This window comes from Rhipicephalus sanguineus, chromosome 8, assembly GCF_013339695.2.
Source record: "Rhipicephalus sanguineus isolate Rsan-2018 chromosome 8, BIME_Rsan_1.4, whole genome shotgun sequence".
NCBI lineage: Eukaryota > Metazoa > Arthropoda > Arachnida > Ixodida > Ixodidae > Rhipicephalus > Rhipicephalus sanguineus.
Window position 1 is genome coordinate 91,510,765 of NC_051183.1, and position 27,744 is coordinate 91,538,508.

Below are 27,744 nucleotides of genomic sequence, written 5' to 3' on the forward strand. Positions count from 1 at the left end.
TTTCAGAAAAAATCATGAATAGTTGAAATGCGAACATGTTAGAATTAATACGCTTTTATTCGTCGTTGTGTTGACCAGTACGCATAATTCAAACATGACTTCTACTTGATTTCAACATGATTTTTGCAATGCATAAACTATCGCAGACTACCACATAATTATCTGTACGAGATAAAACAGTGAAGTTATCGCGTGTAAAAACAGTTCCACTTGGTTATTTATTGCTTGCCTTTCATTTGCTTGTGGCTACACATTGGCGTGTTTCCTTCGTGCATCATCCTTTGATCATTTCTTCAAAGTTAGCGTTTGTCCCCTTCACACCATGATTGTCTGTGCGCTCAACATTAAATGAGAAACTTTACGGCAATGAGCTGAACGTGTAGCATATAGCGGCAGGCGCTGCAGCCATACGACATAAAATTTACGAAGGTATAGGTTTTAATGCGGTGAGTGCAAGGGAAAAGCTGGCAAAAGCGAACAAAGCAACAAGTATGTAGCGAAACGTAATATTTATGCCAGTAATTTATTGTTCTCTCCTACTCGTCACAGACACCGGGAACACGAACAGCAGCTTGACTTCCGAGGAAGCGGGAGCTACATCTTGTTCACCTGCATCATACCCGTCATTCTGGGCTTCCTCGGATTAGCGCTCGTCTTCGTCGTGAGCCGTGAGTGCATTACGCGCAGTAGGCATACTACTCTTAAGCGCACACGGTAGGCCCTGTACCAGCCATGTAATTAAAGGCTTTTTGAGACCAATTAGCTCTTAAACTGCTATATGCAAAGCGTTCGGGTTTGTTTCATTTTATTTGCCGGCCTCTCTTCTTGCAATGGAGCCAGAATTAGAATCGTATTTGAAGTGCTGATATTTTTGCAATTCTTTTACTAAATCAAGTAGTTCTTGTCATTACTTTTTAAGTAAAAATGCCCGAAAAATAAAACTATTCCGCATACATACGCTACTTTAGTTCAGTAGCTTCCTGTTCATGCTTCGTGTATTCTGGTACTAAGTCAGCGTACTATTTTTTCGAGTTGTTTTGATAATGGGGCAAATATAAAGGAAAAATTGATTTCGAGATATTGGCAGTTAAAGAGGAAAAAGAAGTTCATTACATGTTATGTTCAAAAAGAACTTGTACTGAACAATTTAATTAATTGCAAGCTGCCATACAGTCATCACGCCAATAAACGTTTCTCCTCTTTTCTTCTTTTCTTGGTTCCCTGACTTGTTTTCTCATATCTTCTGTATCTCTATGAGCCAAATACAACCGATGGCCGTCGAGCTCACCCAATCAAATCACCTTCTTGCGCCTAGGGGACATGGCAAAACACCCTGAGAAAGCTCACTGGGGCCATGCAGGCCGTCTTCAAAGATAGAACGGTTTCAAAGGTGGCAGTTCTGAGTGTTTCCATTTCAAGGAACACGATCTATTGTGTTCTCTACGAGTGCCACGGTTTCTCTGCATTATGTGCAGACACAGTTGCTCTTAATGCGGTTTGTGAGCTCCACATCAATCAAACGGTAGCCATTGTCACTACAGGTAACACTTCATCCTTGTGGCGACGCGGAGTGAGGACAAAGCTTACTTGCTGAAGTGCTGACGCGAGTGCTCTAGCTCTCGTTTCTGTTAGTAGCCGAAGCGTGTTAATTTCCAATAATACTGCGCCTTCTAAACAGTTTTGTTGATGTGTCAACACGCGAATATCCTTTGCCACCGCAAGAAAATAAACAAAGGCGCAACTAAACTCAAAATGAATGCACAGAACCACGTCTCTATGCGCGTCTGACACACCCAAGGCATGTGGGCTCGGTAAGTGCCACGCGTGTTCAAAAAAACTGCACGACGGGCTTTAAGTAACTGGACTATAACTTTAAAAATTCTATTAAAACAAATTACTTGGGGCACAAAGCTAAGGTTATGACGATCTGAGAAAGGGGGCTTGGCTGCTCGCGAATTGGTTTTGAAAACCTGGTCCTTCTGGCTCAATCAAAACGCGCAGAAATGCGTGGGGAACTAGATATTGTTAAGGAAGGCTTTATCATTTCAAACAGCAAAAACCGAAATTTTTTAAAAACATTTTATCTTGCTTAGTGTGCTTGAGCATTACTTCGTAGATGCGGGTGGGTACACGCACACGTCCATCTATGTATATGGATGGCAAACCACTTTATGCATCGCTTTTTTGTACATGAAAACCTGTCGCGCCTTCCACAAAGGTCTATAACAAAAAAGCTCTAGTAGCAACGATTTATGCAGCATTGAATGTTTGCCACATACGTGAGAATCGTGTTAGCCACAGCAGTTTACAATCGTATCAATGTTAACAGTTACTAGCTATCAAACATAGAGGCCGTTACTAGTATAGCGCATATATCGCCTCAGCACCTTGTAAGCAATAACAAATAGAGTTCCCGAATTGTCATTGCCAAAACTGACCTTGTGTAACTACTGAGTCAGAGTAATGCGACTTTACTTTAAGGAACACATCCAATCCAAAAGGCAAAAGCTGGAGGGCTCACACACATTCATTTTTAATTATAGTCACTACTTTACTAATCAAGTCAATAAAACTATGATACCAGGAACATTAGCATGCGTGCAATTACTTGCACTTTGTTGAAGTATATACAAAAGAAAACAGCATATCATATAACGAAATGTACACACAGGTACAATGGCATTTAGCTGCCAAAAAATTGGGGGACCCTTAAGCTTCGCCTTTAAGAGTTGAACGCAATAGCGAAATCCGGCCCTTAGTGCGCACTTCAACCACTAAGTGCATACTTATTAATGTGTATTGTTACACACACACGCACACATCACACACGCGCGCGCGCGCGCGAATGGTGCAGGTTTTTGATCTAAAGCAAGAGTCGCATGGCCTCCAAGATACACGCCGCGCGCTCGCCATCTCGGAGGCCATGAAGAGTCTCACAATGCCTCACAGATGGCAGCACATTATCTAGCGTTTGCTGTTTGTTTGTTGATATGTTTGCCGCTAGATGGAGATAGTTGTCCATTTTTAGAGCTGTTTGAAAGTTCGTGTGTGTTCACTATCCCGGCCTTTTTCGACATAGTTTGATGGCCTCCCAAATGCGCCTACAAATCGCCGAATGGGCTCGCTTTCGTCTTCCTTCCACTACATGGCATTTATGTAATATTCTTTTTCCGAAGAACCTGTAAGTAAACATCGTGGCTTTGTGGTAGGACACCTGCTTGCCACGCGAACGGCCCGGGTTCGATCCTCAATGGGACCGAAGTTTTTGTTCTTTATTTTATTTGCTTCCTTCTCGATTTTTCGCTCACGGTCGATTTTTCGCACACAACCAACGGTGCCGACACCGACGGCGGAATTTCTGCGACACGAGCTCTCTAACGCTATCGCGTTAAAATGTAGATGTAGTCACATTCCTGGGAACCGTGCTGACTGTCTGTGTGTACGCATGCCTTGTCGGAAATTGTTCTAGTCATAGTCGTTAATTTGTGTGGTATAATGCGTCCTTGCAAGTGCGTAATGTAGTACCACATAAGTGATAATTTGACATAATGAAAGCAGTAATAATGAAAATATGGCCGCTGAGAAAATACCCTGAGCTGGATCAATGCACTAGTAGCAAAATGAGGGTGTAGCCATTACTAAATTACCTGAAAGACAGCTCTGAAACTGTAGCGTGAATATACAGCCGAAAATAAATGGTCACTTTCTTTCAAACTTAGTAACACTGGAGGTTACGAGCTATTTGCTTGCATTTAAAAGTTTTTTACTGCCCTCTTGTAATAGTGTAGACATTAGTAAGTCTGCTTCATTCTTCAATCGGCGCGAAAATTCGCAGTTGTTTGCAGTCTGTAGCTACAAATCACTCCTCCAGTATGTAGATGTGGCATTCCGAAATCAAATTTGTATTGATTAAAACGCACTGAACTTTATCGCTCATCTGTATTGAATATTTATCCACCACGTGGAATGGTGGATGGCACCATTCATCATTACGGTGGATTATGGTGCTGGAAGATGGTGGCATGTGGTGTCAAGCAGAATCACGCAGCGTAAAACGGCTCACAGCGTCAGGACCATCGTGCCTAGCTGTCGCACATAAATAATTGTATAAAAGGCGATGTAGAAACCGTTAGTGCAAAAAAGAGGAAAAGAAAGACATATGCAACAAAAACCTTCTGCCACTAGGAGTCGAACGTTCCACCTTTGGATCCCGAGCCAAGTACTTTACCTCTACGCCATGCTGACAGAAGTATTGCTTTCAGTAGAATGACTAGTCAACATACCAATACACCGTTTGGATTCAGCTTTGTATGTCTCATACTCGAGACAGACGCGATCTCCACCTTCTACTCAAATTTGCTCAGTTAATAAACGCAAACAAACAGCTGCCGGTAAAGAATGGCACGCCGATAATGGCATCAGCGCTAACTTTCTTCAAAATATCAAAATTTCAAAAAATAGCAAGTGGACCGAGCAGCGGGTATAGTTAACCGGATGTTACTGCGAAGTTTATTAGCCATTTCTCGCTTTTTCCAAAGGACGAGAGGCTTTATGTGCAGAGGCTTTATGGTGACTGTAATCTCATTCGATAAATACGCGCGTACAATTGATTGAGTATTGTGATGTTGTTTTTTTTTGCGCAACGTACAGCGCGACCGTGCTAGCGCACTGATCTGATGTTATATCATTAGCTACAACTACATAACAGCTGGACCAAAAACGAGTGCAGTGAGGAGAAAAAAAAATATGCCATCATATTGATTCAGTAAGGCGGACGAATTGACAAGTCTATGTCCTCGAATACGAGTAAGAGAAGTGCCGGCGAGTGCTACTGGCGGTGGTTGGTGAACGGAGGCCTTTGCTGAAAGCGCGTCGCATCGATGCTCATCGCTTCTTGTGCCGACACCGTACACAAGAAAAGATGCTTCATTTAGGTTAGCCGATGCCACAGCTATGCTGTAAAGTCATTCGTACTCGTCGGATTCGTGTATCCTGAAACCCAGAAGCGCCGATGACACGTAGATGGGCTCGTTCGGTACACTATGCCTAACCTTTGCTGGAAATCGTGGTGGTAGATTATAATGGTGGAATCCGTACTTGGTGGGGCTCATCTCTACGAAGGCCGAAGGTAAAAGTTTGTTCATTTTATTTGCGCGTGCATTTTCCCTGTTACCTTAAAGTGCCGCTGAAGTGTGCAAGAGTTGCCAGAGTTGCGTATCTAGCTTGGAGGTATCAAGGGGTGGGTGTTTTCTGGTCTACCCGCTGGAAGGGGTAATTGCGCAGCCAGGCTCATTTACTTCTCGACAACTGCGCGGCGATGTAACACAGTTAGTGTCGCTGTTCACACCGACCTCCCCCGCCCCCCTCTACACTTGTAAACATCACATTACATCAACACATCACGGATGTAAACCTGATAAGTACTTGCGTAAAATGTAAACATTCACGGCTGCTATGCTCCACAAAACTTGAGGCGGTTATTGGCGCAGCATGAATGAAAAAAAAAAAAGATGTCTCGACCTCCCCGAAGGGAATCGTGAGGAAATGCGAATGCATTTCTTGCGCCGAGAGTACACGGCGTAGTAATTGTATTGGCGTAAAGCTGAACACATCGACGCGCTCAAGTGTCTCCCTTTTGGGCGCCTCTTTCAACGAACGCTTCCTACGTGCGTTCGTAATCACCTCAGGGATGTTGCCATCGCCTTCAATGCAGCACAAACGCGTTTAGAACGCGCTGTTTTCAGGCTGTGCTAAGGCAGCACAAACGCGTTTCAAACGCACTGCATTGAGGCGGTGGCGCAGGGAGGAGAGAGAGCGAGCGGCGAGAGAAGGAGCGGCGAAGCAGTGCACCTACCCTCTCACCACACACGCGGGAGCTCCTGTTGCGATGCGAGCGCCCTCACACGCCAGAGCGCGCTCCTCCTCTCCACTCACTCTCCGCTACTCCGCCCGCACCACCTGCTTCGGTTTCTAGGGGCGAGGATAAACGCGCGCACCCGCAGCTGTTGCTATGGGAGAGGGAGTGAGAGCGGAGAGGCGCGCGGACAACGCCGGATGCCTTACATAGCCCGACTAAGAAATGCATTCGCATTTAAAAAAGCGTGCTAGAAAACCTAATGATCGGCGTTGGCTTCATTGAACTGTAAGCATATTTTTCTGCACATTCAACAGGAAAACATGAAAAACGACAGTGATTTCACTGTTTCACATAATGTCACGTGCACTTTCATCATGCCACAATCATCCATCATGCTTCCATCATGCTACCGTCATCCAGCTTGTTCACCAAGCCATCCACCAAAACATGTTTTGCATCGACACCACCAGCCAGCATTCTACACTTAACACCAAAAGGAGCTCGCCACCACCATCACTATCTGCCACCATCAGCCACCATCACCACTCTCGCAATCATCAGCCATTATAAGTACCACAGCTTTCACCATTCTTATTTAAAAGTTGTAGCGCTATATTAGACGAGAACAAGAAGAAAGGAACATGACAGGACGGGCGCTAACTCCAACTATTTTTATTGAAACAACCGCGCAGCATTTTATAGCAATAAAGAGAAGGCACGCATGCGCATTCATGAGGAACAGAGTATGGGGTGGGATGCGTGCACGCTCTCACTTTTTGTTTAGTACCTCAAATTCACTAGCACGCAATGATACAGATGTGGTGCTGACGCACATGTCGCCTTTCTGTGTAATGAAAAGCGCTTCTGATTGTTTGCGAGCTAATATATCTTTACTTCTGCTTTGGATGTTTGTTTTCTCAAGCCGTGGCTCACAGTTTCTGCAAGCGCTGCAATGAGCCGGTAGATTCTGGAACAACGCTGACTCATCGCCTAGCGACCGTTCACGTTCTTTGGCGCTCTGGTTGATGCAGCGCCCAGTCTGACCTACGTAAACCTTGCTACATGAAAGGGGGATCTCGTAGACCACACCCGCGGCAAAGCGCACATACGGTTTGGCGTGTTTCATTCCACAGCCGGGAATAATAATTTATCACCAACTAGCCCCGCAACGTGTTTTATTAAGCGCTCACCACATCCACTATTTTTTCCACCATTTCCACTAAGAATGCCAGCATCCCCCAACCCACGATTATCAATGCGGATGCATCTACTGAGGCCGAAGGATACGCCCTTAGCCAAGCGAATTCTGTTTATACAGCTGATTTCTTTTCTTCTCAGGAAAATCAAAACGCGTTCATAATAAAAGATTTCTCGCGTGCCATTACTTCGCGCGAAGGTAAAAAAAAGTATTTGCTCAGAATGTCTCAAACGTAAATTCATGATCTCAATTTATTTGAACGTATGCGGAATATATTCTCGACTGTTTTTTTTTCTTTTGTGCAGGTCTTGGAACTGAACCCGCTGCTGCAAGTGAGTAAAGTGGTTTCAAGTGCGCGAAAAAAAAATTATTTTACCTTAATCCATAACATCGGTGTCTGGCAGTGAGTATATTTCGGTTAACTTCGTTTTTCGAAGAGCTATTGAAGTGGCTCTTAGAGGCCACGTAAAACGAAGCGCGTGGTGAAGACCTCCTCCGCTAGGTGCCGCTACGATCCTAGCTGCTCACAAGGAAACCGTGTGCTCTTCCAGTGAACTCGTTCAGTGAAATTTCAGCAATTATCCTGACAGTTCATTGTCCCTTAACCAAAATTAACTTAGTCTCTGATATCATACGTACCCAATAGAAGCCTTGAAGCAGAATCATTGATTTCCTTTGACTTTATTACGGAAAATACATTTTCTGAATATTTCGAAAATCGCGTGCAACTGCCCAACCGGAAGTGCTCGGAAAAGAAAGAGGAGTGTCACTTAGTGCCCATGTCACTAATAAATTAGATTCCTGCATTTTATAAAACCACGGTGTGATTCTTATACAAGCTCTAGTAAGTGGTTAACCTCCCACAGCGTGAAAAAGAATCACAAAGGGGGCAAGGGAACCCTGGTTGACAGCAACCACCTCAGATTCCATAACGTGCACCTAAACGAAGTAGAACGGTTACTCCATTATAATCTCGTAGATTTGGGTCTATGAGGAACTCAAACGCCGCGCCCTTTCGTTTAGCAGAGCACGATGTTAGTTGTTGAGCTGTCATTATGGCTAAGCTTGTTATCAGAAACACGCTGTTATTAAGGCACTGTGCGACTTTCTATTGCTATAATAATATCTGGGTTTTAACGTCCCAAAACCACGATATGATTATGAGGGACGCCGTAGTGGAGGGCTCCGGAAATTTCGACCACCTGGGGTTCTTTAACGTGCACCTAAATCTAAGTACACGAGACTTTCTATTGCAATGTTGCTGCCTTTAATCGTCCTGCTCTCACACTTTGCTTGCAACCAAATGTGACAGCCGGACACTTGATGAAAAACAAAGTAAGGTGACTGTGTGAATAAAGGGGCCTTTCAACACCGCTTCAGCATGATCCGAAAACGCTGCCGATCGGTAGCCAAGGCTCCTGAGAGCACGTGAGCCAAACATTATTGCACAGCATGTGGCTTGCAATTTACAATTCATTCGTAAAGTCAGCCTGATATCGTTCCCTTTTGTCTCGGCAAATGATGCCATCAACTTAAGACCACGGCCATTGGCCGTGGTCTTACGTTGATGGCATCATTTTTGATGGCATCATCAGTCTTGAGTTGATGGCATCATCAGTCTTTAGTTGATGGCATCATTAGTAACTATGCATCGTGAGCTGCATAGTTACTGCGGACGCCAGGGAATGCCGCCTCGTGCCCGCAAGCGTGTTCGGGATCACACTGAAAGTAAGGCGCGCTTTCGAAGAAATTAAAAGAAAGTACTAAGGTCATGACGCGCGCTGACGAAGGGACGCATCTTACTGCCCACTTATCATGCCCCTCTCTGCGTAGCTTTCAGTGCGCTTGCCGGTACGAAAGGGGAGAGAAGGCTCTTAAAGCGTGCGGCAATTTCCTGTAACTCCGCTCGTACATGAAGGATTATAAAAATTTTGCGGCATTACATTTGTGAGCTAATGAGCTCTTTTAATGAAGGGATTGCACTAGGGTTGACAAAAATGCGGTCTGTGGGCCGCATGCGGCCTTCATACCTCTCGCTAACAGCCTGCGGCTCGCACATTGCTGCCTTCGTCTCTTATTTTTCGTCAGGCACCGCATGTAGTCATCCTGTGTAGAAATTTAACAGTGCAACAAAAAAAATCACAGTTTCGCCGCAACGGCGAAGCAATTAATGCGATAGCAACCAACTGGAAGGCAACGCAAAGAACGGAAGGCAGCTCGAAATTTCCAGCGCGTCACTCAAACGCAAAGGATGCACGAAAAGAACACGCACTGGACGAGCGCGAACTATCAAGTCTCACAGTTTTTACTTATTTCTGTTCGAACAGCATGCTCGTTAGTTCTGTTTGAACAGCGTGCTCGGTCGCGTTGCAGCGGTCGCTGCAACGCGACCGTTGCATGCAGAAGTAAATGGTGTATATAAATAGCTCGCCGTTAGCATGCTGAGAGACGGTACTCTTCGTGGCCAAGCCATCTAACATCGTGCGCTGCGCATCAAGAGGTCCGCGGTTAGATTCCGCGCGTCGGATAGTATTTCTGAATTATTTTCTTTGTTGCTTTTACATATATATATATATATATACATATATATATATATATATATATATATATATATATATATATATATATATATATATATATATATATATATGTATGTATATATATATGGATGGATGGATGGGATGCTATGAGCGTCCCCTTTATAACGGGGCGGTGACATGTCTGCCACCAGGCTCGAAGAAAGAAAGAAAAAAGCTTCCTTGTTTCATGTTGGCCTAATACCTTATCTACATTGAATAAATCTATGTTATTATACCAAAAAATATAAATTCACGGTCTATCTCTCTGCCTCTTAAGGCAGAATGACCTTATTTTTCCTCCATTATTTACTTTTGTTCTTTATCTCTACTTTTCTGCCACCAATACTCTAACCGTCTCTTACTTATTTCTATCGCGGACGTGTTCAGCTTTCCATTGTTGTCCCTAAAACCCAAGGCTTCCTGTAGACTCGTGCCCACACGTATACCTGGGTGAATATCGCCACATTCAATCAGTACATGTTCCATCGTTTCCTTAATTCCCCCGCAGCATGTACGTTGTTCTTCTTCGTTACTGAATCTCGCTTTATAACTACGCGTTCTAAGGCAGCCCGACCTTGCTTCAAACAGTAAAGCGCTTCCCCTTGAATTATCATAAAACCTTTCCCTCCTTATTTCGTTTTTTCCCTTTCGGTAGTTACTCAGAACCGGCTTCTTTTCCATCGCTGTCATCCAATAAGTCCTCTCCGCCTCCCTGACCTTCCGCTTAATGCTCCTTGTTGTCATATCGCCCGTACTGTTAGCCGTATATTTACTGGTGAGCCTCCTAGTTCTTTTTCTCCACTGCGTGTCAACGCTTTTCTATACAAATACCTGAAAACCTTCTCTGCCCATCTACTCTTCTTCATTTTCCTCAGCCTCTCTTCGAATCTCATTTTGCTCTGAGCTTCCCGCACTTCAAAGCCTGTCCATCCCATATCACCCTTTACAGCCTCATTTGTCGTCTTCCCGTGAGCGCCCAACGCGAGGCGGCCCACCGTCCTTTGATTTACATCCATTCCTGATTGTACCTCTGACTTCATGCACACCACTGAGTTTCCAAATTTAAGCCCCGGGACCATCACACCCTTCCACAGCCCTCGAAGCACCTCGTACCTATTGTACCCCCATAAAGCTCTGTGCTTCATAATTGCAGCATTCCTCTTTCCCTTTGCTACCGATGCTTTCTCTTGCACCTCCATATATCTATCCCCCTCATTTACCCATACTCCGAGGTACTTGTACTCGCTTACCCTCGGTATTTTTTGGCCCTGTATAAAGACCGCATGGTCTTCGTGAACACGGGGCATTACAGCGACGCCCACAGCAAAAATCAGCCGAGAATGTCTATATAATTGCTATCACAATTAAAGTCTTCATTTCCGAATCGCCGCCCAGATTTCAGTCAATGTGGAGATCGGTATCACAATTTCTCGAGTCCTGACGCCTAATTCTTATCAGACATGACATATACTACAGGGAGAAAGGGTCTTTCAGATGGCAACGGTAATTAGCTTACGTTTCATTCACACACCCCTCCCTCTCTGCTCATACCGTCTTTACTGTTCCGGCCCTTGAGCGGCTAAATTTCGGGCGCACGGTCCGCTAAATGAGGTGAGCTTGCGACCCCTGGATTGCACGATTAGTTGAAAACGTGTTGCAGGGCAACTTCAATGGACCAATGGTAGTTGAGATATCATCTTTTATGGCTATTGCATAGCTAAAATGAAACTGCGTAGGTCTGAGACAAAAATTAGAAGCACACATTGCGGTGTAGAAAGCAAAGTTTGACAGCCATTTGCGGAATAAACTGCGTTTGTCATGCGCGGGTGTTGAACTTAGTTTGAAAACATGTGGACCAGAAGTTGTATTCTCATATTGGCTTCTATCTATTTTGTGCGTGTCCCTTGATAAAGACAGGCAACTGAATTGCTCGCTGGATCGTTTGATGAGTGCCAACGTTAGCACCAAATTGCAGAAGCATCAAGTGACTTACTTCTTGGTGCGCTTGCGTAAATGCAAGCGTTTTGCTTAGTATGTTTGCGTTTAGTGCAAGGGCTGTTTCCTGTGAAGTTCCGAATTGTTTCAAGACACTCATAGTTGAGCGCCGATCCGAATGTCGCGGGATCGAATCCCGGCGGTGGCGGCCGCATTTTGATGGAGGCAAAATACTGGAGGCCCGAGCGCTTAGAATCAGGTACACGTTAAAGCACCCCAGGTAGTCGAAATTTCCAGGGCCTTCTACTGCGTTGTCTCTCGTAATCATAACTCAGTTTGGGAACGTGAGACCCTAAGAGTTATTATTGTTATTATAAATGCGTGCAATATCCACTTCCCTTAGCACCCGGCAGACCGTTCCTCATCTGCCGAATGCGCAGCAAGGATCTCTGGAACGACGTGGTTCAACCCGCCACCGAGTTCTGCTCGCATCTCATCTTGACACCCTGGGGCGCAAACATCCAAGAGCGCGGTGAGACGTCTACAGCTTCAACAAGTTTCAGTCTTGTGCAACCTCTGTGCTATTAGGACTACTTACGGCAGATTTCACAATGCCTGGGGTTTTACGCGCCAAAACCACGATATGATTAAGCCGCGCCCTTAACGAGGGCTCCGAAGCTTCCGACCATCTGGTGTTCTTCAACGTGCACTGAAATTACACATTACCGGCCTCTAGAATATTGGCCCTATCAAAATGTGACCACTTGGGCGGGGCCGAACGTGGACCTTCGGGTCAGCAGCTGGGCGCCGTAACCGGTGTATATCAACATCCACGACGGACTTAAGCCAGATTTCTTAGCTACATTGTAGATACGTTTGGCACAATTTTTATGACTCTTTTCCCTGTGATACACGAAGAGTCATACTCACAAACAAACAAGAATAAAAAAAAATTACACCATCCCCATTAAAGAGAACCATGTGGGGATGCGAAGCAGCGCATGGGTCGACCTAAAATTCCGTTCATCAAGGGCAGCTTGCCCGATGCTAACGCGTGCTTGCAAGTGGAGCACACCACGAATTTCCTGCAGTTGCTGTCGCTGTTGCTCGTCCCGAACTCTTGTTGGAGCACGCCACGCGGGTTCATCGCGCGTCTGCAGAATGTCGTTTCCCGACGCCATGACGTGATTGCTGAGAGAGTGTAATGGGGAGAGGCCACAGCGTCTTAACCAGCCCCTTACACAGGCCCGACCGCGCTTGCGCGAGCCGGCGCGCCCTGACAAGCATAGGACGCGTAGGTTCATCGCGGGTCTGCAGAATCTCGTTCCCCGACGCCATCATATGATTGCTGAGAGAGTGTAAGGAATAGATGCCACAGCGTCTTACCCGGCCCCTTGCACAGGCCCGAACGCGCTACCGCGTGCCAGCACACATGGTTGCCTTTAGTGGGAGATGAGCGGACGGTCGCCAATGGAAGAGCGGACACAGCCCCGAAAAAAAGCTGCTTCGCATCTAAAAATCCAGGGATACCATACATACTGCGGGAATTCGTCATGCAAAGCAGTTTTATTTGGAGATCTGGCTGAGCCACATTGCACTTTTTGACGGAGTAACTTACCACAAGCAGCATATCCCTTTATGCCGCGAAATGCATCGGTTTTCCGCATGCGCATGGCGTTTATTGCACGTCTTATTTGATGATGATGATGTCCTATTTCTAGTGGCGTCCTCGCGCAATGAGATCGGGGCTGAAAACCGGGCGGCCGGATGCTTAAGTTTCCTGCTAGTGAATTGCCTTTTCATGTTTAGTGCACCGGGGATGAGTACTGGGATTCGCCCCATTTCCATGGCACATAGCTTCCCATGAGCTTTTTCACAGACGCAAAAGGAACCACAGATGCAAGCCCCTAGCCATACAAAGCTTCTGTGTAAAAATATTTTCCTTTCATTTGTCTGCTGGGAGGGAAAAAGCGGTACAAATGTGAAAAGTTCAAATGACAGCCAACAGCAGCCGACGTTAGCTATCACTTAAGCAGTAACAGCCAACATTATCTATAACTTGACCAACACATACCCACCCTATCCATAATTTCTCAACAGCGAAGCCCTTAAGGCTTGCCGTAATTTGTCCGTCGGAAACAGAAATGATGATCATCACGAAACAGCACGACTCTCTACATCCTCTTTTTCAACTTTGTTCTTCTGCTTCGCTCCAAGAACACGTGTGCCAATTTCTTAGGCGTGGCCTCTAATAACCCTGATGGCCGAGAGAACGAGTAGAAAAAGGGAAAAAGAAATAGATATGAAGGAAGAGAAAAAATATAAATTTTCGGCGACAAAAAATATTCCGAAGTTGTATCCGCGCCAGCATATCGTCGCTCCGAATGCGAGCGTCCTTAGTACTCGGCTACCCAGGCACGCTAGCAGTGCATAACATAGCCTTATATTTTATAGTGCAGCAAGAGGGTGGGGAAGGGAAGTGGGCGTGAGGAGCGGAGACATTATGGGAAGAAGGAGTCAAAGGAGAAGGAAGAGAGCAAAGCATAACCTAGAAAGCAAGATAAAAAGTGAAATAGACAGAAACAAAATCCACAGAGACAAGGAAAGAGAGAACAAAAGGAAGAGAGGGAAGGAAAGATAGCGGCAGATAGAGAGAGAAAAGGATAGAAAAATAGAAAGATAGCAAGAAATAGAGACGGAAAGAAAGGGATGCGAAAGAAAATATGGGAAATAGAGCGAAACCGCAAAAGCGAGGACCACATGCGAAACCTAGCGAAACCACAAAAGCCAGGACCACACGGGGAAACGTGCAGCACGTACAGGTGGCGCAATAATCCGCTGCGCCAGTGCGCCAGCGCCTCGAGTGTCCACTTGCGGCCACTCACAGTTTCTACTCGTGCGCTACGAATTGTGGTCTCTCCGTCTGCTACGCCCGTGTTGTATGCAAGTACGTGCGCGCCAGAGCGACAGTTCCATAAAAGGCGCAGGCCTTGACAAAGTTAGCCAGTGCAGGATTCTTTTAGGGCACCAGAGGAAGAGAAAGGATATAAGATAGCACGGACGTGCGACAGAGTGTTTCGATAAGGGCAATGCAGCGTGAACCTGAAAGCATAGGTCATCACCATCAATGTTTGTATGCATTGTTTCTTGTAATTTTAGATGAATATTGTTGAGTAACGAAGTGTCGGACAACTCATTAGGCTGGGCACTAGTAAACCCCACGATCACCGAACTGCAGGTGTTGCATTTAGTAAAGTCGTAGCCAGTGGCCTAGCCAGGGGGTAGCACACCGGGCCCATGTCCCTCCCCTCCCCAAAAAATTGCTCCGATGAGATAGAGGGCACAAAATGACACTAGACCACACACATCTGGCCAGACCCCATGTCGAATCAAGGAGGTGCCTACCCCCGAAAAAATTTCTGCCTACGCCACTGGCCGTAGCAATTCCGCGAAGTTTTCTGTGCTGTAGTTCCACTCAGTTTGTAGACGTTGCTCGCGCTGCATGAGTGCTTGAGTAGCTGTGCCACGGGTCAGCTCTGCACGTGATTTCTTAGCCGTCACCTAGCGGAATAGAGCGGCGTGGCGCGACTTCTCTCGCAAACACAGTGTTGTTAAGTGGCAAAGGCATACAAGGCGAATAAATTTTAAAATTCTCGCGGTCCCCGACGCATTTTGCCACGCACCTAAGGCTTTTCATTGCTGTTCCTCTTTACGGACTACGCAGACTGTGATGTGCGCCGGTAGGCGACCTACGGTACGGCGGAAAAACAGTGCTGAGCAGCGTACGAGGGAGCATTGCTGGATCTGTCGATGGCTTTCCTTCAACCAACAAAATATAGACTGCAGACTCGAGATCACTTTGCCGGCTGCGACTCAGTTCTGTCAGCACTGTGAAAATATCACTTAACTCGCGTGGAGCCTAAATTGACAGCGAACTAGCTACAGCATGTACTTCATAATCATGCCTGGGATCACTTTCTTTACGCGGCGCACGCTTAGAATTGAGTGGTCCCGCTCCTCTCTGAAGCATCGTCAAGGCCGAAAACGGAATACCTTTGTTCCGGGTGGGTGGTGCTTATAGGTATTGGCACAGTTACGACGCACCTAGTCATAAGCGATATTTCAAAACACCGCTAACAACCTGACACGCTCCACTCATGGGTCGGCTGCCGCACGGAGCACGCCAGTGCTTTCATTCACTCCCGCACCGCGGCACCACCACCTGAATGCACGTTTCCTATAGGTGCCCATCAGATTCCGCTGTAGTTTTAGCATTGCGCCTCCAGTGCAAGCTACGCCAATTTTTTTCAATATGTGGGAGCATCTACCGATTTAACCAGTAAAGGCAGTACGCGGGCAAATGTAGTAGGCCAGTACACCACCGCTTACGCATAGTGAAGGTTTCGTAAAGACATGATGTCGTACATAGTAAGGAATCCCAATAACGGGACACAATTTGCTCGTGCAGAGAGAAGCCAGCGTGAATTCTTCAAGGCGGCTGTGGGCCGTTCGCGTCTCTACGTGACCATCGACAGTGACCAGTGCCCGCAGACGACAGTCGCCGATCTCCTGGCGCGGATGAAGGTCCTCAAACTTACAGGCTACGAGTTCTACCTGAAGGGAAACGAGACAGCCGACAATGTGAAGGCGTGCTTCGACATCGTCGACCAGCTGGTTGCCGCCAAAAGTGGGTGTCTAAGCTGTAAGCAAAATTCGGCTTAACCAATGCATAAACATGGCACTGAATTACATCGGCTTAACGAATAGATAAATGCCGGGCTGATTTGCGAGAACTTCATTCAATCAAGGCTGGGCTTCTGGTTATGTACCTTCGTGACAAAGCGCTGTCTTCCGACAGTTTCAATCTGAGTCTAACAAATTTGGATCGGCGACACAGAATTCGGCTGCTTTCTTTAGATTCTGTCCTGTTGAAATGAGCGCCTATCCTATCCCAAACATCATGTAACTTAACAGCGTGAGGGTTCCAGCTAGTTGGTACTCCATATTCAATAATTTACTAAGGGTAAAAGCGTTTACAGAAGAGAGGGCAGCAGACATGGACAAGCGCTGACAACAGATCTTTTTTTTGAACACGAGTAGCTTATGCGCAACCAACACATCAGAACATGACAAATTTTTAACATGAACATGCGCAGTACGTCCAAGCACATCTCTCTCAAAGCCAGCGCTACCAAGCAGGTCATGCTAACGCATCTACTACCTACACACTGCATTCGGGTTGCCTCACCAATTTCTCGTGCAATCTGATTGCCGTCCCGGAGCAAAATTCGTTTAAAGTAAAATCTGTTGGAAGTTAGCGCTACTCCTTGTTTGTTGCCGTCTCTTGTCTAAAAGTTCCTGCCATTAGTATTATCATAGTCCCTCAATAGCTTTTCTGGTCACGAAACTGCCGCCTCAGTTTAATATAGAGCTAGCGGCGGCCGCTAGGGGCGCCGCAGTAAAAGAAAGGCCACCCAGTGGAGCGGCCGCCGTAGGCGACGCTTGTATTTTTTCTTCTCTTGTAGGTCGCGGCCGAAAGCCCCGCTTTTTTTAGACAATATTTACATTGTATTTTGTCGTAGCAACTATAAGAACTAAACTTGGAACTTTTGAGAACGTTTTCTTACCGAAGACAAGGTGCATACAAAAAGTAAACAATCTCAAATTCAGCTGGCGGCTCAGTGTGCCAGCAGTAGATGCGAATAGGCCTTTTGTTACTGCGAAATTTATCTCTAGTTAGCCCAACAGGCCTAAAAATAAAAAAAAAAACACTTTGGCGTTACTGTCATGCGCTGTACAGAGAATGAGACAGCGGCGTTTAAATGCATGACAACCTGGGCTCAAGGTCGTGCACTGTCATTTCCCTAATTTCCGATTGCACGCGTGTCGTTCCAGCAGTGCTTACGGACTAATTATGTGTAACAGAAAATGTTCTAGGACGTAAGCTTGCATTTGTCGGTAATATTTTTTTGAAAAAATACGTCGGCAGATCGTGGCCGTCAATGAAACGCTTGATTAATGGTGTAGCGACGCGTCCACCGTCGCACACCCCCGCGGTCGTAAAAAACTCTGCGGGGCGCCTCGGTTCGGTGCCGGACGCGCGAGCTCCCTTTTCTTTCTCTCTTTACGAACATTCTTCTCTCTTTCACTCTCGCCACTTCCGGTGCAGTGTGCGCACTTGCTCTACTTTCCTCGCTCTTGTTGGGCAGAATAAACCAGACGTTGTTACTGAGAAAGACGTGTCCGTCTCGTTCAACCCAGCTCTACAAAGTGGTGACCCGGACGTGATTCGCGGCACTGCCGAAGTATTGTAGAGCCATGCAACGCAACGAGACGCACCCCAACACGGAAGCTACTGGCACGACCGATCATGACGTCTCTGCGGTCTCCTTCCGACTTCCCACCTTACTGGGACCGCAACCCTTCGATCTGGTTCCTGCAAGCAGAGTCACAATTCGTGCTTTCTGGCGTGCGCACGGAACAACGCAAGTACCATCTCGTTGTTTCGGCGCTGTCACCTGCCGCTGCCGAAGAGGTGTGTGACCTGCTTTCAGGACCGCCCTCCGCCACACCATACAGCACTCTCAAGGCTGCTCTGTTGGAGCGAACGACGGTATCACAGCGTTCTCGCATCCAACAACTGCTCTCCGCGGAGGAATTGGGCGACCGCCGACCAAGCCAGCTTCTTCGCCATATGCGCACACTGATGAGTAGCAGCACAACCCCCACAGATGACAACTTCCTGCGCGAACTCTTTCTGCAGCGCCTTCCGGCCAATGTGCAAATGGTCCTCGCCACTGCATCCACGTTGGACCTCAACAGTTTGGCCAGCCTGGCAGATAAAGTCCTGGAGGTAGCGACGCCGTATGTGTGCAACGTCACGCCATCATCCAACAACGTGAGTGTCGTTCCACAGATATCATCTGCCCCTGCTTCTCCTATCGACGCACTTTGCCATCGCTTGGAAGAACTGGTTTGTGCTGCGGAGCGTCATTACACCCCCACCACGTCACCGAAGAGACCGCAGCCCAAGCACCCCGCGGTATGGACGAGAACAACGCTCCCGGTCTCCCACACCACCAAGGATGTGTTTTTACCACCGTCGTTTTGGGAAGGACGCGCGTCACTGTCTCCAACCTTGCTCGTGGCAGGAAAACAAGCAGGCCGACCAATAACGGCGACGACGGGTCAAGGCCAACCAGAAAGTCGCCTACTACACGTCATGTGCAGAATCACAGGCCAGCAGTACCTGGTGGACACTGGTGCAGAGGTCAGCATCATTCCGGCACAAAAATCCGACCGAACGACACCCCCGATCTCCTACCTTCAAGCTGTCAACGGTAGCAAGATCCCCGTGTACAAATCGCGGTCGCTCACTCTCAACCTCGGCTTGCGCCGCGTGTTTCGTTGGGTTTTTCTCGTCGCTGACGTACGCCGTGCCCTCATTGGCGCTGACTTCTTAAACCACCATGGACTGCTGGTCGACGTGAAACGGCATCGACTGCTAGACACTACTACACTTCTCTCTGTTCATGGTGTCGTTTCCCATGACTCATGCATAATCGCCCCAACTACAACAGTGGCCAATGACCGTTTCTCTGAGCTTCTTCGAGAGTTCCCAAACATCACCAACCACCTGACTGGACAAAACCCGTACAACATGATGTCCGCCATCACATCATCCACCACTGGTCCACCTGTTTTCGCTCGCCCACGACGACTTGCTCCTGATAAGCTCAAAGTTGCCAGGGCTGAGTTCGAACATATGATAGAACTTGGAATAATAAGACCATCATCTAGCAGCTGGGCGTCTCCACTCCACCTCGTTCCCAAAAAGTCAGGTGACTGGAGGCCTTGTGGAGACTACCGTTCCCTGAACGCAAAAACCGTTCCGGACCGGTATCCCCTGCCTAACATTCAGGATTTCACATCAGCTCTACATGGAACAACAGTATTCTCCAAAATTGACTTAGTCCGAGCCTTTCACCAAATTCCAGTAGCAGAAGAAGATATTCCTAAGACAGCGATTACCACCCCATTTGGCCTCTTCGAATTTTTGAGAATGCCATTCGGCCTTCGAAATGCTGCACAGACATCACAAGCGGTTCATCGACACGGTCATACGCGGCTTGCCGTTCGTGTTCGCCTACGTCGACGACCTACTGGTGGCAAGCACATCTCACGAGGAACACCTGCAACATCTCCGTCAACTTTTCGAGCGCCTGTCAGCAAGCGGAATCGTTGTGAACACTGCCAAAAGTGAGTTCGGAGTTCCATTTCTTAATTTTCTGGGCCATCGCTTGGACAGCACTGGAATTAGCCCTCTTCCTGACAAAGTGCAATCCATCGTCGAGTTCCCCAAGCCTACATCAATAACCAAACTGCGCCAGTTTCTAGGGCTCGTAAACTTCTACCGCCGATTTATTAGAAACTGTGCTACGTTGTTGGAACCCCTCGACCATTTGCTTTGTGGCAAACACTCGGAAACTGCACTGCCATGGAACACCGCGGCGGACGAAGCTTTCAACTCCATCAAGCACGCTTTGGCTGAAGCCACACTGCTGTCGCACCCCAACCCCAGTTACCCCTTGGCACTCATGACTGATGCATCCTGTTCTGCGGTTGGGGCCGTACTCCAGCAAAAGGTGAACGATGAGTGGCAGCCCCTTGCATTTTTCTCCAAGCGCTTGACCTCTGCCCAAACAAACTACAGTGTTTTCGGCCGTGAGTTGCTCGCCATCTTTCTCGCCGTGCGGCATTTTCGACACCTACTTGAAGGCCGCTCTTTTACAATTTTCACTGACCACAAACCTCTCACCTATTCAATCGGCCGCTCTGACTCCCTGTACACACCACGCGAGGTGCGCCAGCTGGCCTTCATCTCGGAGTTCTCAACCGACATACGCCACATCAGCGGTGTTGACAACGCTCCAGCGGACGCCCTCAGTCGCGTGGATGCCATCACGCGTAGTCGCTCCAAAAGTTCTACCTCAACATCATTTCCCTTCAACCTCCAAGATCTGGCTGCAGCCCAATCAAACGACACCGAGCTTCAACACCTACGCGAAGCGTCCACATCACTTCAGCTCGAAGCAGTGACATTTGAAGATGTGCCAATAATTTGCGACACCTCCACAGGCACACCCAGACCATTCCTAACCAGCCCTTTCCGGAAGAAAATATTCAGTGCCTATCACGGTCTTTCTCACTCCGGAATTCGTGCTTCCCAAAAGCTTATTTCGTCACGCTTTGTCTGGCCGGGCATGAACGCCAACATCAGGGATTGGGTCCGTGAGTGTGCACCTTGTCAGCGCGCCAAAGTTCAACGGTACCCCGTTCCCCCGTCAAAGCCTTTCTTGCAACCCGATGAACGTTTCGCCGTCGTGCATATTGACATCGTTGGCCCGCTACCTCCATGTCAAGGCTATCGCTACCTTCTCACCTGTGTCGATCGCTTCACCCGCTGGCCCGAAGCGACGCCTATGCCCGACATGTCTGCCGCTACAGTCGCAGAAGCTTTTGTTTCCAGCTGGATATCCCGTTTTGGCTGTCCGACAACGATTGTGTCTGACCGGGGTCGCCAGTTCGAATCGTCCCTCTTTTCGGAGCTTCTGAAACTTCTTGGTATTTCACGCCTACGAACAGCGTCATACCATCCCCAAACAAACGGCCTCGTCGAGAGATTCCATCGTCATCTCAAGGCAGCACTCACGGCGCACAGTTGCCCCGACAAGTGGGTTGACCGCCTCCCGCTCACGCTTCTCGGAATTCGATCTTCTTTCAAAGAGGACCTCTCCTGTTCCACTTCCGAGCTTGTTTACGGCACTTCGCTTCGCCTGCCTGCCGATTTCTTCGAAGAAAGCGGCAGCGCCAACAAGCTAACAGCCACTGAATACGTCGACCAGCTGCGCGAGGTCTTTCGACACATTCGTCCGCAGCCTACACGCAGCCAGCCACGTGCAGCGGATATCGCTCAGGACCTACAAACAGCGACACATGTGTTTGTGCGGTACGGCCCTGTGCGCGCCCCGCTTCAACCACACTACCTCGGCCCCTTCCGTGTGTTGGAGCGCCGGCCTGCCAACTTCGTCGTCGACATGAACGGGACACGCGACACAATCGCGCTTGAGCGACTCAAGCCAGCGTTCAGCGAGGCACCCGCGCTTAATTACCTCGCCGTGCCTCCCTCCGCTGGACACAACGGCTCCTCCTCTCCATCGTGCCTCTCGTCACCACCACTGCGCCGTGTTCACTGGGATGACGATTGAACTAAAATCGCTCGTCGCACCAGCTTCCTCTCTAAGGGGGGAGCAATCTGTAGCGACGCGTCCACCGTCGCACACCCCCGCGGTCGTAAAAACTCTGCGGGGCGCCTCGGTTCGGTGCCGGACCGCGAGCTCCCTTTTCTTTCTCTCTTTACGAACATTCTTCTCTCTTTCACTCTCGCCACTTCCGGTGCAGTGTGCGCACTTGCTCTACTTTCCTCGCTCTTGTTGGGCAGAATAAACCAGACGTTGTTACTGAAAAGACGTGTCCGTCTCGTTCAACCCAGCTCTACAATGGGAACTGTTGTTTCCAGGCTTCGAGAGCTCTGCTAGTTTTCGTGCGTATCAGTTGTGCGACACAGTTTTCTAACGTGATTTTTGTTGTTAATATTATTGCGATAGCAATTATATGGACAGTCTCGGCTGGAATTTGCCGTCGCCGTCGCCGTCATGCACCGTATATGTATAAGTATGTATATATATATATAAAAGCCCCAAAGAAAAATAATTCAGAAAAATGCTTCCGAAGCGCGGAATCGAACCAGGGACCTCTTGCTCCGCAGCGAGTGGCGCTAGCCACTACGCCACGGAACGCAGGTCCTCCACGTAGCTAACGGCGAGCGTTATATACACACCCTTTACCGCTGGACGGACTCAGAGATGGCCGGCGCTTACAAGCGCTTCTTCATTACCAGCGAGATGGCGCTAGGAGCCCGATGGGCGCATTTAAAAGTCGTCGGCGAGCTTGCTCGCTTCTTCTTATATTTGCGCAAGGAGAACCTTGGCCTTCCGCTGTCTGCTCGCGCGGTTTTCTCGCGGTGAGGGCAAGAGGAATGTTTCAAGCTTTCACCGTGATGTCCGCGCTCATGTTGCGGAGCGCCGCTAAACGACGCCGCTAAACGAACAAACAGAAGATGAGCGCGAACTATCAAGTGTCACAGCTCGACACTTGAAGCACGCTAGTTTCCTTCGCTGCTTGGGCCGCCTTTGTAACGGGAGCGCTGTTCAACCTGAGAGTATCCATTGGCGAGCCTCACTTCGTATAGCATTAGTTTCTTGCTATCGCATTCATTCCTTCGCCCTTGCGGCGAAACTGTGATTTTTTCCAATGAAAACCGCATAGATTAATTCGTCCCCCTCACTTCGCATTGCGCTTCTTAATCTACCTCTTGCGAGCAGGGTGACGAGGATTGACGCGCGTTTGCATTCGGCGGCGTACTTCCTTGGCGAACGAGGACGCTTAATAGACGCTTAATAGACTTGTTATCGCGATCTTTCTTTGAAGAAAATGAAGCCGTACAAATGCTTATGAGAAATAACAGATAATTTTCGCCTTCACTCAGAACTAGGGTATAGTGTAGAGCGCAAAAGACATCTTAAAGGAGTACTGACACATAAATCTTGCATGTTGTTTTTTTCTGTTGTTGTTGTTGTTGTTACAATAAGTAGCTAATGGCCCGTTTGTCACGGCTGGAAACCCCCCTTGCACATGATGGCTCTCGAGGTCGTTTCAGTGGTTTCAGTGGCGCTGAAACTGTCCGCAGTCGCGACTTCCGATTCGTAAAGTAGGCTGGCAGGCCATGGAACACACGAGAAATGGCGTTAGGCCTGAGGCGCAGCTTGTCTCTCGGCAACGGCGCGGTGTCGCCATTTATCGTGAAATAGTCCACATGGATGATGTCCGATGAGTCAAAGTGCCTCGCACACACACGCACATGCTTCGAATCGATGCTAAAGTTGTCCGTTTCTTGCCGCGTTATTGCTCACTTCCAGTCCTCGAACTTCTCACGAACACTTGCCATGGAAAATAGCGATACCTTTTCAGCAGTGTCCTTGTAGCCGAAACAGCACCTCGGTACACAGCACCTAAACGGCATCGTCACGCAAACGTTCCGCTTCAACTGTACGATACCTGAACTTGGCCCTTATTCAAAAAGCAATCACAAATACAGAGTACACGTGCAAACTTTCAGCTCGCGCCGACCGCATCTGCGGTCTCTGTGGGATCAACCTGGAGAAGGGTGGCCTCTAAGCGACGGCGGCGTCGCGGCGCGGCAGTTTTCCGCGCCATATCAAGCTCCCCCATAGCGTGACGGAGAAGTTTCGTGACCAGAAAAAGTATTGAAGGACTATGGTATTATTGAGTAATTACCACCTTTTGTATTAACTTGAAATGCATGTTGCGATTCTTCGTGAGTTCAATTACGAGAATTTTGCATCTGCATCGAGTTCAACATCACGCGCCGAAATATTTTGTTGTGCGTTCGTTAGTGAAAGCCTTGCTCGGGCAGACACTGTAACAGTGCGGTGCTTAATTTGGTGCTTCGCCGGCTTCCCGCAGGCTCGGCCGTGGTCATCTTGCGTAGCGGTCCTTACGGGACGCAGGTAAAGGCTAATGTGCTCGCTAACGTGTACCAGACGCACGCGCCCATAGACGGCTCCGGAACTATACGTGACACCATCTTCATGAACAACTTCAACTACACGGACCCGAATCAACAAGCAACGGGCCCGGCACTGACCATGGTGAACATGCTGAGCCGAGCCAGAAGCGACAGGGCCAAGAGCATCGCCTCCGGAGGTCCCAACGTCACCAACATCTGCTACAGCGAGAGTCTGATGGGTATAAGGGTGGACACGCGGTGAGTTTATTCCGGTGAAAGCCCCGTACTTCTCATGAATAAGAATTGTAGGTGACCCTAAAGCATCACGTAGGCGTCCGGCACTGGCGTTCGCACCTGGTGTTCACGTGCCCTGGTGCATTCCTTGGGTTAAGAAAGGGAAAATAGACAACCACCCATTTGTAGCACGAAGCCACCAAGAAATCCATACGGATTTCTCAAAAATAAAGCCTCTTAGTCGCCGAAAAATTCGTCCTGGTCCATGGTTCGAACCCGGGACCAACGCCTTTCCGGGGCGGTCGCTCTACCAATTAGCTAACTAGGTTAATTGAGCTAACCAGAAAGCTAGCGTCCTCGTTAGCTACAAAAAGGTAACCCAAGGAATTGAAAATCAGTTTTCCGGAATCAAGGCGGCGGGAAGGTTAGGAAAGGGGAAACAGACATATACCCATTTGTAGCACGAAGCCACCAGGAAACCCATACGATTTCTTAGAAATAAAGGCTCTTAGTCGTCGAAAAATTCGTCCTGGTAGTGGTTCGGACCCGGGCGGTCGCTCTACCCTTTCTGGGGCCTTTCCGGGGCGGTCGCTCTACCAGTTGAGCTAACCAGGAAGCTAGCTTCCTGATTAGCTCACTTAACTTGGTTAGCTCAATTGGTAGAGTGACCGCCTTGGAAAGGCGTTGGTCCCGGGTTCGAACCGCTACCAGGACGAATTTTTCGGGGACTAAGAGGCTTTATTTCTGAGAAATCCGTATGGATTTCCTGGTGGCTTCGTGCTACAAATGGGTGTGGTTGTCTACTTTCCCTTTCATAGCCTTTCAGCCACCTTGCCGGATTCCCAGAACTAATTTTCAATTCCTTGGGTTACCTTTGTGTTTCGTCGCACTGCCGAAGCGGATCTCAGAAGCCACGTAAAAAGAAACTAGTGGTTGAGATCTGCTCCACCAGTTGGCGTAACGAGGCCAGCTGTTCACAAGAAAAGCGCCTGTTTTTTCATGAGCGCATTCGAATAATTTTCATTTTTTACCATGATATTTAATTGGAACTTATAGTTAATGAACTTACGCTCCGAGATCATATGTGTTCAATGTAGCTCTTCATTTGAATCAGAACCATCGATTACGTACCAGTTTTATTTTTTAAAGGCGAAGCGTTTCTTAGCGAACCTTTGGCACTTTCAGCTTTTCTATCTATCTATCTATCTATCTATCTATCTATCTATCTATCTATCTATCTATCTATCTATCTATCTATCTATCTATCTATCTATCTATCGATAGATAGATAGATAGATAGATAGATAGATACCACCTACGTCTAGGGGCTCTCATGATCGCCTCCTTAGCTTGGTGTAGACCAAAATTGGCATAAGAGAGTAAGAGCTTTTGACGAATGTGACTGTCGGATCATGACATACATAACGTGAAAATACCACTGCGTATGTCGTCAAACCCTTTGCTACAGACACGTGTGGCCCATACCCGTCTACAGCATAGAAATACTGTCCGACTGCTTCGCATGAAACCGATTCCCACAACACGTGGGATCTGCCGACGTTTGTAGCGTTAGCTACACTGGTTTAGACGAGCCAGTTTCGCGTGGCCCCTCAAGAGGCGTGCTACGCATGCGCGAAGACCAGAGATGTCAGACAGCTGGCGCATCAGAGCCGTCACCTCCCGCGCACTCCGCCGCCGCCGCGCGCGTCTCGCTGCCCCCGGTCTGCGCTTTGCAGAGGAGTGACGTCGTAGCCAAGGTAGACGCACTGGCGCCGGCGCGTGCGCAGCTATTCGCCTTCGCTGTGCAGTCGCCGTCTGACACTGCACTGGAGCCGCTTGATGGCGCATCTGACTGGCGTTGTCCAGTGTGGTTTAGCCAAGGAGAAGGAGAGCGCGAATGCTGCTACACGGCGCAGAAGAGCGGAAAAGCTTCACTCATCGGATCCCGAAGTAGTTGCCTGGCAAAATAAATATACAACTGTTACATAATATGTATACCATGTGTGTGTCACTCGAGCAGCCGAAAGCAAGATGATCAAGCTTATCCTAGACAATCAGGAAAGCTAAGAACAATCAGCTGGACCTTTGCTAACGCTACATTATCCTGGCATAGCCGAGCTAAGCCACTGCAACATTTTTTTTCAAGACTATCTGAATGCTTCTAAAACGAGAAGTACGCCTCGAACTTAACCCTTTCAGACGCCACCTATGAAGACCTGTCTGTAAATGAGTCAAATCGATACAAAGTTATTTCAAGGCACTCGATATTCTATGCAACAAAAATAATGCCATAATGCGCTAATTTATGCGTGTTATAGTAATTCATTCCAATTCACTTGTAATTAAATATCTATTTATTGTGAAGTCAGTCATGCTCCGCTTTGGCATTAATAAAAATACATCTTATGGCAGAAATATAGTGTAAATTCGTTTTCGGGTATGTCCTTTCGGAGTAAAGAAAAATTATACTTTTGACGTAGCTCGTGGGAAGGGGTGCATTGAACTACTCGTCTAACAGTGTAGTGCCTTCAGCAAACTGATCATATGCAACAGTACACTGCAAAATGAGTTAAATGAATACAAATTCATAATGCAGGAGGTTCATTTCATACAAAGCTCAATGTATTTTGCACTCCCTTAGTACCTAGCCGTTACAAATGGTAAAAACAAGTGGTGTACACAATTGCGTATATAGTGTGTCAAAGAATTAAGCGCGGAGAATAGAAAAATATTGTCAATCGTCGCTCGTGCCTCTGGATTTCCGGTATCCGGCGTGGGCGTTCAACGGTGGCCTGCACAAGAATTCTAACTTGAATACGCATGGAATGAGGCCAAGAGCAAAATGCCGCATGACATCATCTACGGCGCATGTGGAAATAATTGATGACATGGGGACATAAATTATTGTTACCCGCATTGTACCCACTGTAGCTAAGCTTGAATGCGAACCTCTGCAGGACGGTGCTTAGGTACTCGGAGATATGCGAGACGGTCCAGTGCTGCTCCACAGTGAAGCCGCCCCAGCGCAACGACCTGAGCCGTTCCAGGATCGTGAGCGTCAAGAAAGGCAGCCACTACCTGGTCTCGTACGACGACCCGGCCACGTTAGAGGAGAAGGCGAACGAGATTGCTGAAACCACCGGTGAGCGGCTCTGCATCGCGGCCGATGACGCCGATGCGGACGACTTTCACGGCAAATGCGGCGACAAAGCGGCGCTCCTCAGCAAAATGGCCGAAATAGCGCGCAAACGCAACTCGGCCTACATTCCCTTTGTGTAGAGCACGTGAAAGG

At 47.9% G+C, this 27,744-nt stretch overlaps 1 protein-coding gene and 1 pseudogene across 1 annotated transcript; both read left to right on the forward strand.

Annotated features, from left to right (window-relative positions):
• The first annotated feature begins 554 nt into the window (after positions 1-554).
• LOC125759572 (uncharacterized) lies at positions 555-27,744 on the forward strand. The gene is made up of 4 exons (XM_049418542.1): positions 555-668; positions 7,361-7,387; positions 24,176-24,476; positions 27,410-27,744. The coding sequence occupies exons 3-4, from the start codon at positions 24,301-24,303 to the stop codon at positions 27,729-27,731; spliced, it is 498 nt and encodes a 165-aa protein (XP_049274499.1). The 5' UTR covers positions 555-668; positions 7,361-7,387; positions 24,176-24,300; the 3' UTR covers positions 27,732-27,744.
• LOC119403378 (uncharacterized) lies at positions 17,891-18,898 on the forward strand (annotated as a pseudogene).

What these genes read in the sequence shown, in the direction of transcription:
- LOC125759572 (XM_049418542.1), top strand. Translation starts at nt 24,301, where the DNA reads ATGAACAACTTCAACTACACGGACCCGAATCAACAAGCAACGGGCCCG. An exon ending in GGTATAAGGGTGGACACGCG is followed by an intron (nt 24,477 to 27,409) that starts GTGAGTTTATTC and finishes GAACCTCTGCAG; the next exon opens with GACGGTGCTTAGGTACTCGG.